At 46.0% G+C, this 12168-nt stretch overlaps 1 protein-coding gene across 6 annotated transcripts in view; it reads right to left on the reverse strand.

Annotated features, from left to right (window-relative positions):
• Nucleotides 1–12168, reverse strand: part of LOC110495112 (myosin-10) — a 99601-nt gene that overhangs the window by 26550 nt on the left and 60883 nt on the right. For all 6 annotated transcript variants that reach the window (XM_036949466.1, XM_036949464.1, XM_036949468.1 and 3 more), the window contains 10 exons: nt 8372–8464; nt 6290–6353; nt 5995–6093; nt 5595–5738; nt 5288–5383; nt 3837–3955; nt 3402–3554; nt 2245–2418; nt 1899–2072; nt 905–1019 (listed from right to left, as the gene is read on the reverse strand). In XM_036949466.1, coding sequence (XP_036805361.1) covers nt 905–1019; nt 1899–2072; nt 2245–2418; nt 3402–3554; nt 3837–3955; nt 5288–5383; nt 5595–5738; nt 5995–6093; nt 6290–6353; nt 8372–8464 — 1231 coding nt within the window. The remainder of the gene's footprint in view (nt 1–904; nt 1020–1898; nt 2073–2244; nt 2419–3401; nt 3555–3836; nt 3956–5287; nt 5384–5594; nt 5739–5994; nt 6094–6289; nt 6354–8371; nt 8465–12168) is intronic.

A 12168-nucleotide genomic window follows, 5' to 3' on the forward strand; every position in this document is an offset into this window, starting at 1 on the left:
TAAGCCATGGATCTACATCAGCGTGTCATAACATAAAACATCATCCATCTCTATGGACAACACCATGCTGCGCTGCTAAGCCATGGATCTACATCAGCATGTCATAACATAAAACATCATCCATCTCTATGGACAACACCATGCTGCGCTGCTAAGCCATGGATCTACATCAGCATGTCATAACATAAAACATCATCCATCTCTATGGACAACACCATGCTGCGCTGCTAAGCCATGGATCTACATCAGCATGTCATAACATAAAACATCATCCATCTCTATGGACAACACCATGCTGCGCTGCTAAGCCATGGATCTACATCAGTATGTCATAACATAAAACATCATCCATCTCTATGGACAACACCATGCTGCGCTGCTAAGCCATGGATCTACATCAGCATGTCATAACATAAAACATCATCCATCTCTATGGACAACACCATGCTGCGCTGCTAAGCCATGGATCTACATCAGCATGTCATAACATAAAACATCATCCATCTCTATGGACAACACCATGCTGCGCTGCTAAGCATGGAACCTTCTACAGCTACAGTCATAACATTCACCTGGAGGCTCATCAAGACTAGTGACATTGTTCTGTATCTCTACGATACAGAGAGACAGGGGGATAAAAACACCTGACAGAAGAGAAAATGAAAACAGAAAAAGGTGAAAACACAAACAGAGGTTAGAAGGCTGAAGTCCGACTGATTACTATTGGTACCATGTTAGCTAAATAAGCAGCAAACATTGTCCCTAAATCTCTAAAACAAATAGGCCTGAATTATGATGAATTAACCAATCTAAGTAATAATAACTGTTAATCATCAAGCCAGTGCTAACACATTCCTTCTCTGTCAACCATGTGGACAGGACAGGGACCGGGGACGTAACTTACCGTCTCTCCAGAGCTCGGCCACAAACTTGTCAGTGGACTGGTTGAGCAGCGTGGCCACGTTGTCATTCAGGGGGTCCATGTTCTTCATCAGCCACTCATCTGCCTTGTAGTCCACCTGGGGAGGGGGGAGAAGGTCAGAACCATCCAGGCCGTGAGAGATATTAGCAATAATTGCCCTTCCGGGATGAATAAAGTTTATGGAATTGAACTGTCGGAGAGTGGTGATGTACAAACAAAATGACTGTTGAGGTTCCAAATTCATTTCACTAGAGATGACATAAGACTCCAAATCATTCCAGGCCAGTGTGTTTAAAGACGACGTCGACATAATATTGAACAGATGTGGTTACGGTGTACCGCAGGACTGCCTGCACTGAAAGGGGCCCGGGTCTCTAATTGCGCAACACTGACTGGACGCTAGAGCTACTAGCCAAACCTTCTCCCACATATCTGATACATAAAACCAGGACTATCCCTCCTGCGGAATTTGAATACCACAGAGGAGAAGCTGTGCGTCAAGAGCGATCCAGCAGCCAGAGGTTGATGGGAACAGGATAGGGGCTAGTGATGGAACAGACAATGCCTCAGGACACATTATAACAGTGGCTTTCCAAAAGGACCTGGTGTCTCCAAGACCACTACAAGGGGAAAACCTCAGAGAAATCAGAAGATCTGGAAGTTCTAGAAGTAAGTTCTGCAGCTTGAAAGGACCTGGTGTTCCTCCAAGAATACTACAAGCCAAAGGCTCTGGGGTCTACAAGTAGTGCAGATGACGTAATCCAAAGTCATTTGTAAGTGGATACATAAAAATAGCCCCAAAAACCGCCTCAGAGGAAAATAATCTGTCTATAATCCATCCCAGTGTATTGTACATGTTTAATCTTTGACTCGATAGTTTTCTGGATTTTTACACCAATCTTTGGGTTACAAAAAAAATGTCAACTATCCCTTAAACTATCCTCCACCACCTATGTGTAATCTCACCGGTCCGTACCTTGCCAGCGTAGTGGATGATGCAGAAGTCAGCCTTGTCCTTTAGCTGTCTGGGCTTCTGGAACTTGGAATGGGTGCCCTGCTCCTGGACCAGCTTGTCGATGAACGTCTTGTCTGTGGCCTTGGGGAACCAGCACTCCTCATCCAATAGAGCCAGCACACCAGGAGGGTTCGCCTGCAGGATGACAGCACACAACAGGGCCGTGTTCAATAGGACACCGGGGAAAAACGTTCCTTACCGATTCACTCTGTTTCAAAACGTTAGCTGCTCATTGAACATGACCCAAGTATCGACAACAGCACAACACCACAGGACACACACACACACTCCTTAAACGGATACTGACCGGCCTCTCGATGAGGTCGATGCAGGGCTGCAGGTCCAGGCCGAAGTCAATGAAGCTCCACTCGATGCCCTCCCTCTGGTACTCCTCCTGCTCCAGGACGAACATGGTGTGGTTGAACAGCTGCTGCAGCTTCTCGTTGGTGTAGTTGATGCACAGCTGCTCAAACGAGTTCAGCTACAGGAGAAAGGCATACAAATTGATTTGATCTTTTCAGAACTCAGAAACTCAAGGAACTTTGTCTCAAAAGTGAAGAAAGCAGTAAGATGGATAATTTCTTAATTCATCCCTAGGGGGAAATTGATTTGTAAGGAGTTTCAGATATGTAAAATCAACCAGACTACATTATTTCATTTATGAAACACCAATGAATACCACTTCTCCATAGCCAAAATGGTGAGATTCCTTCAGCTCAAACTGGCACCGGTAACCTCCTGCTTTTTACAGTCTTCGTTCTGAACTATGAGGGTTTTGTCTTTTTAACCAAAAAGCCAAAACAATAACTGCAGCTGATTGATTTTTGTTTGCTCTCACTAAATTGATCCCAGGGATCGTGATTTATTTTCCTGTTCTTTTGGCTCAACATTACAACACTGCAGCCAAAAGTTTTAGTGGGGGAATAAACAGCTGCCACAAACCAGAAGGGAAACAGACATGTTGGGATTTCAGCACCAGATTTAGTGATCTTGGGAAATCGAGTGTTCTATCGACGACAAGGTTCATGTCAACAATGTCTGAACCGTCTGAACTCGCCTCTTGTTGAACGAGCCTCGCATGATAAGTATTGTCTATCAAGTGATAGTCCAACGAATGACCTTGGTGTGAATGATATAAAACTAAATGAGGATGACACCCAAGAGGCATTTTCAGAAGTGCTGAGATTCCCATAATTGACCCTGAGGAGGGAATGGGTTCAAAGTGCAATTGGTCCACAGGATAAATGATCAGCTGTTTCCCAAAAATGTCAATCAGATCATTTACCTACAAAAAAACATCCTTAGACGATTCAGATGACCAGTTCCATAGACAGGATGAACCAAACCAAGTCCCCTCTCTCTTCTCTAGCTGTTTTCTCTGTATATGGAAGAAATGGAGGGACCTTGTGGAGGCCTTATTTGCCATGTATTGAAGTACCTGTAGAGGCCTACGCAATTAAGTACCTGGAAGATCTCAAAGCCAGCGATGTCCAGGATGCCGATGAAGGAGGCCCCCTGGCGTTTGGTACGGTCCAGGGCCTTGTTGATGCGGTGGACCAGCCAGCGGAACAGACGCTCGTATGTGGCCTTGGCCAGAGCCTCCACTGCAAAGTCAGCCTAGAGAGAGAAAACGAGACAGAGGGGTGGGGGAGAGAGAAATATGCATTCCTTATTAGATTGTCTTTCTCTGGTATGACTTGGCAAGTGAGTCTGCCATTCTCAGCCTTGGGGTCGCACGGCTAGACCTCTCTATTGTTCTAAATCTAACACAGAGGTGGACGGGAAACACACCCCACAGTACTAACCTTATCCTGATCCAGAGTCAGCAGTACAGTGAGTCCATAAAGGGGTGATGAGTGACGCAATGAGAGCTTCTGTGGCGTAGCGTTTGTGTTTTACCTGTTCTTTGGTCTGGGCCTTCTGGACATAGTCTCGTCCCACCTTGATCCTTGGAGACAGGATGGCCCGGGTGAACTCCATCACGTTCAGCCCCAACAGGTGACACAACTTCTGGGCCGCTGGTAGAGGAGAGGAGGAGGAGGAGGAGGAAGAGGAGGAGGGAGATAGAGGAGGGGTGAAAAACAGGGAAAACAGTAGTAACATTAAACGTTCGTTCTCAAGATGTGATTACAGGCAACACAAATAACTTTACAATACTCAAATATCCCTTACATAGACTCAAAGCAGTAGCAGGGAAAGAAGAAGCAACATTTGAGGTTAAATGTTATTGGGATATGATTATATATATATATTTTTTTTTTTTATATAGACCCGACAGATAACCCTATTAATCCTCCAATTCCCATAAACACCAGTGAGTTGGAAAACAGTAAAAACCATATAGGACTTTCCACCACCGCTTGAGACCACCAGAAAATTCATACCACTGGCAGCAGGCCACAGCGCCACATAGTCGGTAGCTAAGAATTACATTCTCCCCCTTCTGCCAGAAGTTGCTCACATTTGACCGTTAATGGTAAAGAATAATAAGCAAGAACTGACTGCCTCCCCCTGCCAGTCCAGTAACTCTAAGGTATGCCTGGAGCAGACCTGGATCCAAATACTATTTGAAATATTTCAAGTAGTTTGGGCATTGGCTCTAGTCTGTCTGGAGTGTCAGGTGAATGGGGTTTGCACTTTTGGGACTTTTGTATTGGTTCCATTGCAAAATGCAAGCTCAACCAACCACAGCTTAAGTATTTGAAATAACTTAGAATAGTACTTGAAACCAGGTCTGGACTAGAGCTCAGGGTAGGGGGTAGTTAAACACACAGCTATTTAGAACACCCGTGGGTTAACAACACAGACTTGATTTAAGACATGTCAAAACGGCTTTAATGATATTTGTCTTTTGGACCTGGGGGAGATGTTTGAATTTTAAATATTTGTCACAGCGGGAGCTTCTGGAGAGGTAAGAACGATACCATCTGCATCATTTCCAGGGGTAGAGTTGCCAGCGTAGAGCCTGCTAAAAACATCTGCTTCTGTCCTAGATCCGTTTTCCACATTTGGTAATAACTGTCTGGGCCACGGCATTGACACGCACTTGCTACCCTCTCCTCTTTAAATACCAGGAATGCAGCAGTAACACGCACGGTTGAGGCAACGTTTTCGTTTGTTCTTTGTTCGAGGTAAAGTAGGGGAGTAAATCTGAATAATGATGTTGTTTGAAGGTGTGTGACAGGGCCAGGGAGAGATGGGAAGGTTAAATAGTTACAGCTCTGACGTGTGACCCAGCCTGGTTAGCACAGGTCTGGGAGGAAGATGAGGAAGAGGACGATAAGGTCTGAACGTGAGAATGTGAGGAGCTTCCTTGACATCAATACATGTGACAACTGCCAACTACCTACCTGTGTTCTCAGGCATAGAGGCCTGGTCTGAGTTCCTCTCCTTCTTGAAGACGATGTTCCCAAACTGAAGCACGGAGGAGACCACCTTCAGCATGGCTGCAAGCACAGAGGACGTTATCATAAACTTACCATGAACGGCACACACTGCTCTGTGTTTGTTGGAATACATGGAACTGTTATGAGCATGGAAAGTTATAATAATTACTAATAATAGTTATAATAATTACTGCAAAGCTGTAAAGTGTTGATGTAACAACGGGCTTTAAAAAGTTGACAGTCAGACAGATGAGAGTGAGGAGGGTGGTACCCAGGATCTCGTCGTGGGAGAAGCTCATGATGTGCATGGCATCCATGGTCTCCTGGAAGTTGTCTTTGTCCTGCTGACCAGGGACGGTAACGTTGCCGTTGGACAGGAAGCGGTAGCTGTTGAAGCCCTCCAGGAGCAGGTCCGCTGCACAGAGGAAAGGGAAATGACGTGGAGATAGCTGCTCCGAGGTCACACAGGACAAAAGGCAAACATGCCTGACAGGTGATGTTATTGTGATACCAGCTAGTGAGCGACACTGAGTCTGAGTGGGCGTCAAGACACCTCAGGCCAACGGCTAGAGAAACAATGTTCTGCATGTCAGAGGGTGACTATTCTTTACAGAGGCCATATGGGTCCGGGTCGTTGAAGTTATGCTGATGGTACATATCAGACTACTTACACCTGAGATGTTCTCCTGCCCCACACAGCAGCTGGTAGAAGATGTGGAAGGTGCGCTCGTCTTTGGCTTGGCGAACAGCTCTCGATTTCTCCAGTAGATCTGTCCCATCACAGTCAAGGAAGGGCAGCCTTTATACAGTAAAGAAAGATATTAACCCCCTAGAGTAGATTTATGCGGCCCCAGCTGGAATCTAATTAGCATAATACAACAATACCCATCAAAATCTGTCCGTTTATGTAAATGATTCATATCATAGCTTGCATGGAACATTTAAGCTAGCTGTTTGGAAGGATACAAGTTTCGATGTTGGCCCCGACGATGTATCCGGTGACATCAAAGTTGATCCGGATGAACTTTCCCTTGAGGGAGAGAGAAACGGAGGGTGAGAAAAGCAGACAAACCATTTCACCGCATCCACGTCTCCCTCAACCAGGTCTCACACTGTGCTGCAAGGCCTTCCCTTTTCTCCCTCTGAGTCACATCACAATAAGGCTACATTTGATTAGTTTGGTCCCAGAACTGTATGTGCTTTAGTCAACTACTGTAGTCAGATGAGTTGGCTAAAGCACATACACAGATCTGAGACCAGTCCAGGCCATTGTATTTTATCCTCATTTGGCCACATTCCTGTTGGTCTCTACTGTCCTGGGGTCTGGATTAGACTACATTCCTGTTGGCCTCTACTGTCCTGGGGTCTGGATTAGACTACATTCCTGTTGGCCTCTACTGTCCTGGGGTCTGGATTAGACTACATTCCTGTTGGCCTCTACTGTCCTGGGGTCTGGATTAGACTACATTCCTGTTGGCCTCTACTGTCCTGGGGTCTGGATTAGACTACATTCCTGTTGGCCTCTACTGTCCTGGGGTCTGGATTAGACTATATTCCTGTTGGCCTCTACTGTCCTGGGGTCTGGATTAGACTACATTCCTGTTGGTCTCTACTGTCCTGGGGTCTGGATTAGACTACATTCATGTTGGTTTCTACTGTCCTGGAGTCTGGATTAGACTATATTCCTGTTGGCCTCTACTGTCCTGGGGTCTAGAGTAGACTACATTCCTGTTGGTCTCTACTGTCCTGGGGTCTGGATTAGACTACATTCCTGTTGGTCTCTACTGTCCTGGGGTCTGGATTAGACTACATTCCTGTTGGTCTCTACTGTCCTGGGGTCTGGATTAGACTACATTCCTGTTGGCCTCTACTGTCCTGTGGTCTGGATTAGACTACATTCCTGTTGGCCTCTACTGTCCTGGGGTCTGGATTAGACTACATTCCTGTTGGCCTCTACTGTCCTGGGGTCTGGAGTAGACTACATTCCTGTTGGCCTCTACTGTCCTGGGGTCTGGAGTAGACTACATTCCTGTTGGCCTCTACTGTCCTGGGGTCTAGAGTAGACTACATTCATTTTGGTCTCTATTGTCCTGGGGTCTGGAGTAGACTACATTCCTGTTGGCCTCTACTGTCCTGGGGTCTGGATTAGACTACATTCCTGTTGGCCTCTACTGTCCTCGGGTCTGGATTAGACTACATTCCTGTTGGCCTCTACTGTCCTGGGGTCTGGATTAGACTACATTCCTGTTGGCCTCTACTGTCATGGGGTCTGGATTAGACTACATTCCTGTTGGTCTCTACTGTCCTGGGGTCTGGATTAGACTACATTCCTGTTGGCCTCTACTGTCCTGGGGTCTGGATTAGACTACATTCCTGTTGGCCTCTACTGTCCTGGGGTCTGGATTAGACTACATTCCTGTTGGCCTCTACTGTCCTGGGGTCTGGATTAGACTACATTCCTGTTGGCCTCTACTGTCCTGGGGTCTGGATTAGACTACATTCCTGTTGGCCTCTACTGTCCTGGGGTCTGGATTAGACTACATTCCTGTTGGCCTCTACTGTCCTGGGGTCTGGATTAGACTACATTCCTGTTGGCCTCTACTGTCCTGGGGTCTGGATTAGACTACTACCCCTGTGCATGAGGCTGTGACCTGACTGTGAACAAACAGAACAAACCTCTCTAATCTAAACTGGATCCAGAATCAAAGCAGTCATTAATGAATAGCAGAAACGTTTCTTGTCCTGCTGCAATGTTCCTGTGTAATAATAGAAAGATAATAAAATACATTCCTCTCTATTGATTTCTCTTCCTTATCATCAAAAGATTCCAGGAAGTTTTGGAAAACTCCCAACAAACACACATGCCAGCTAAATCTGTCTCAAGTGCCAGTTATTTGAGCAAGAGATAGTGAGTGAGATGGCATGAGTGGCTTTTAGTAAGCCACAGAGGAACATACATTATAAACATAGGGAAGACTTCAAATGAAGCTCGATACGGTCTTGAGAATGGCATTATTTTGGGGAAATATGTATACATGCTTTACTTACGAATCGTGATGAGTTGTCATTCTTCACTGTCTTGGCGTTGCCGAAGGACTCGAGGATGGGGTTGGCCTGTAAGAGTTGACGTTCCAATTCACCCTGAAAAAGAGGAGCGATATTACAGCCAAGCACTGGGTCCAAGCACATATGCCCCCTTCCCCCAACTAAACCTTTAACAAATAACATGCACAAAAAAATTTGGCCCAGGATAATTTTTTCCCCCCAATACACACAATGACCCATTTTATGTTCGTCAATGTCAATCTAACAATCACATAATGTCACACAGACTATTGATCATGAAACATATGTAGGCGGACGGACACTGTTTCCCCAGTAATGTTGATGACCATAAAAACTAGTAGAAAAGAGAGAATTGACAGGTATTGGACAGGAAACGACAGGTATTGTAACGCTGTAAAAGACAGATCAATGGAACATGTTCAGGAAACCACTTTACAGTCTCTCTGCTCAATATCCTACAACAGTACGTCCAACTAAAACTAAAGAGATGGAGGGGATAGGGAGAAAGAGATGAGAATCTAATTTCTTTGAATAAATTGGGCCTGTTCTGTGCGTTAACGGCACGCGTTTCCTGTTGTCTGGTCACTCAGTGTAGAACCTCTGGGTTTGGAATGGAATGGATTAGAACCTTGTTGCTCAGTGGTGGAACCTCAGTGGTGGAACACAACAGAGCAGAACTGCAATGACTCTCTCCACACCGCATATGGTTCAGTTGAAGCTCAACACATCCACAAGCGAATGTTCAAACCCATCTGGACTCGGGGCTTGCATCTCCTCTTTCTATTGTGAGACCAACATCAAAGGCATCAAATCAAATCAAATGTTATTGGTCGCATACACATATTCTGGCAGATGTAACTGCGGGTGTGGCGAAATGCTTGTCAAATCACAACAAAGAAAGAAAATAAATGCTCCAACGTTGCTTAGGAGCTAGAAGCAGAGCTGCCAATGTCTGTCGGCGCCATCTTGATGATGGAAGCCATTGTCTAACCATCGAGCCTGCAGTACAACCTAATCCAATCAATCCCTGTTTACACTGTCGAGGTACACAGTACAATCATGAAAAGTACCAGTATATTTGTGCAACAGACAAACCAATAAATCTATCCACAGATGTCTCATGTATTGAACAGTACACAGCTGTGTCTCAGCGTGGTGGTGTATTACGTGTGGGGAGCTCGCTGCTGTGAGCCAGGCGGATGGGTGGGTGCTGGATGAGTTGGGGCGAATGAGGTGACTCAGAGAGGAAGGCCATATCTCTCCAGTTAGTGATTGAGATAGAGACCCTGAGGAAACGGACTCAATCGTTTAGCACACTGACAGATACTGGGGAAACAGACCAGTTTAACACACTGACACAAGCCAGAGACACACTCAATCCTATAAGGAAAAATCCGTCATCATTAGAGATCCCGTTAAGGGAGGGAGGGAGGGAATGGTGCTCTGTTCACTTCTCACACCTATCGTAGATCCTATCTGGCTGACTGCCAGGGCGGAATAGAATGTTCAATAGGTATGAAATGGAACGAAACGCTCCGAAATGTAAAGGTGGTATCCAAACGTGTCCAATAAGAAACACTGGTTTTCATCTTCTGTTGCTACAGTATACCCTAATGAACATGACCCTGTGCAGATGTTTAGACAGGTGGCCCATTACGATCCCATCCAGAACCTCATTCTAGTCTTGGTCATGACTGGGGAATCCAAGATGGCCCACCAAAAAAATAACATGGCCCGTACTTTGAGCTTTTCCTTTCTGCGGCTAGGTGAGAATGGGATTTTCCCATTACGTCAAGCTCACCAGACACATTTTGATCGCTCAAGACTGTGGCGTTTTTCCAGGGATGTCTGTGGGATGAGTTAGGGGTTAGGAAATCAGCCTTGCGTTCAGACGTGAGACGCGTAATGTGATCTTTGGCTGCCAGAGCTGGGCCAGAGAGCCCGACTGCTGTTTTCATTGAGTTTTCGTGCTGCTGAAAATGAAGCAGGAATGAATTGATCTGCCAGTGGCAGATTGCACAGACAGTTAATTATAGCATGATCCCAGATCTGTTAGTGTGGTCTTACCATTTCCTATAGTCATTGTCACACGCTGTCTCTATAACGCAGTGCTTTATGGCACAACTTGACAACACCACACGCTTTAGAACAAACTAGAACAGAGGACATAACGGAGACTGTTTAATGTCCACAAGCTGCCAATCTCTGCCAAACGCAGTCTACAGACTAGGACAAGACTGGGGAGAGGGTAGGAACAAAGGGCCGAACACAAAACACCAGCAGGGGTCCACTTTAGGAGCATTACAAGCTGACCCACATTCCAGCGTTCCAGAGTGTGTTACTCTTGTTCTGGCAGATTCCAGAAACCATCATTGTCATGTAAGGGGGCTAATCACTAGCCGTGCCAACAACTGACAGGCCTGGAAGATCTCCGGGACATGTATTGTACCACATAATCCGGTTTATGTGAGCAAGAAGACCATAAAATGACTGTTGATAGAATGCATTACACTTATTCTGATGAACAGTGTCTGGAAACCGTCATAGCCACGTTAAGAGGCTATTCACTACAGTGTCAACTACTGTAGGGGGCCTGGAAGAACTCAGGGACACATAGTTGTTGATAACATAGTTGTTGTTAGTGTGACTGCGGGCAATGCTAGCGTTTACCACTTAACATTGACACGACTATGAAATGAATGTAATCTTTTGTGAAATAACTCCTCTCTATTCTCAATCTTTCCTCTGTAGCCTGTTCAACCTCACTTGTTATCAGTGTTAGGGCCTCCGGGCAGTGCTTTGGCCCAGTTTGTGGAGACTGGGGGGCCAGAGGAACAGTCAAAACCGTCCTATTAAATCTTCAAGGAAGAGGCCAGGTGGGGATGTGGGCTCACATCTGCTCCACAGACCAGAGTCAATGGACAGACATTGCAAATCTCTCCAAGTCCACAAGCAGAGTCCCTGCTGGACAGACGTTACAAATCTCTCCAAGTCCACAAGCAGAGTCCCTGCTGGACAGAAGTTACAAATCTCTCCAAGTCCACAAGCAGAGTCCCTGCTGGACAGACGTTACAAATCTCTCCAAGTCCACAAGCAGAGTCCCTGCTGGACAGACGTTACAAATCTCTCCAAGTCCACAAGCAGAGTCCCTGCTGGACAGACGTTACAAATCTCTCCAAGTCCACAAGCAGAGTCCCTGCTGGACAGACGTTACAAATCTCTCCAAGTCCACAAGCAGTCACTGCTGGACAGACGTTACAAATCTCTCCAAGTCCACAAGCAGAGTCACTGCTGGACAGACATTAAAAATCTCTCCAAGTCCACAAGCAGAGTCCCTGCGGGACAGACATTACAAATCTCTCCAAGTCCAAAAGCAGTCACTGCTGGACAGACATTACAAATCTCTCCAAGTCCACAAGCAGTCACTGCTGGACAGACGTTACAAATCTCTCCAAGTCCACAAGCAGAGTCCCTGCTGGACAGACATTACAAATGTCTCCAAGTCCACAAGCAGAGTCACTGCTGGACAGACATTAAAAATCTCTCCAAGTCCACAAGCAGAGTCCCTGCTGGACAGACATTACAAATCTCTCCAAGTCCAAAAGCAGTCACCGCTGGACCGACATTACAAATCTCTCCAAGTCCACAAGCAGTCACTGCTGGACAGACATTACAAATCTCTCCAAGTCCACAAGCAGTCACTGCTGGACAGATGTTACACATCTCTCCAAGTCCACAAGCAGTCACTGCTGGACAGACGTTACAAATCTCTCCAAGTC

This window comes from Oncorhynchus mykiss, chromosome 17 (genome assembly GCF_013265735.2).
Source record: "Oncorhynchus mykiss isolate Arlee chromosome 17, USDA_OmykA_1.1, whole genome shotgun sequence".
In the NCBI taxonomy this organism is placed as follows: domain Eukaryota; kingdom Metazoa; phylum Chordata; class Actinopteri; order Salmoniformes; family Salmonidae; genus Oncorhynchus; species Oncorhynchus mykiss.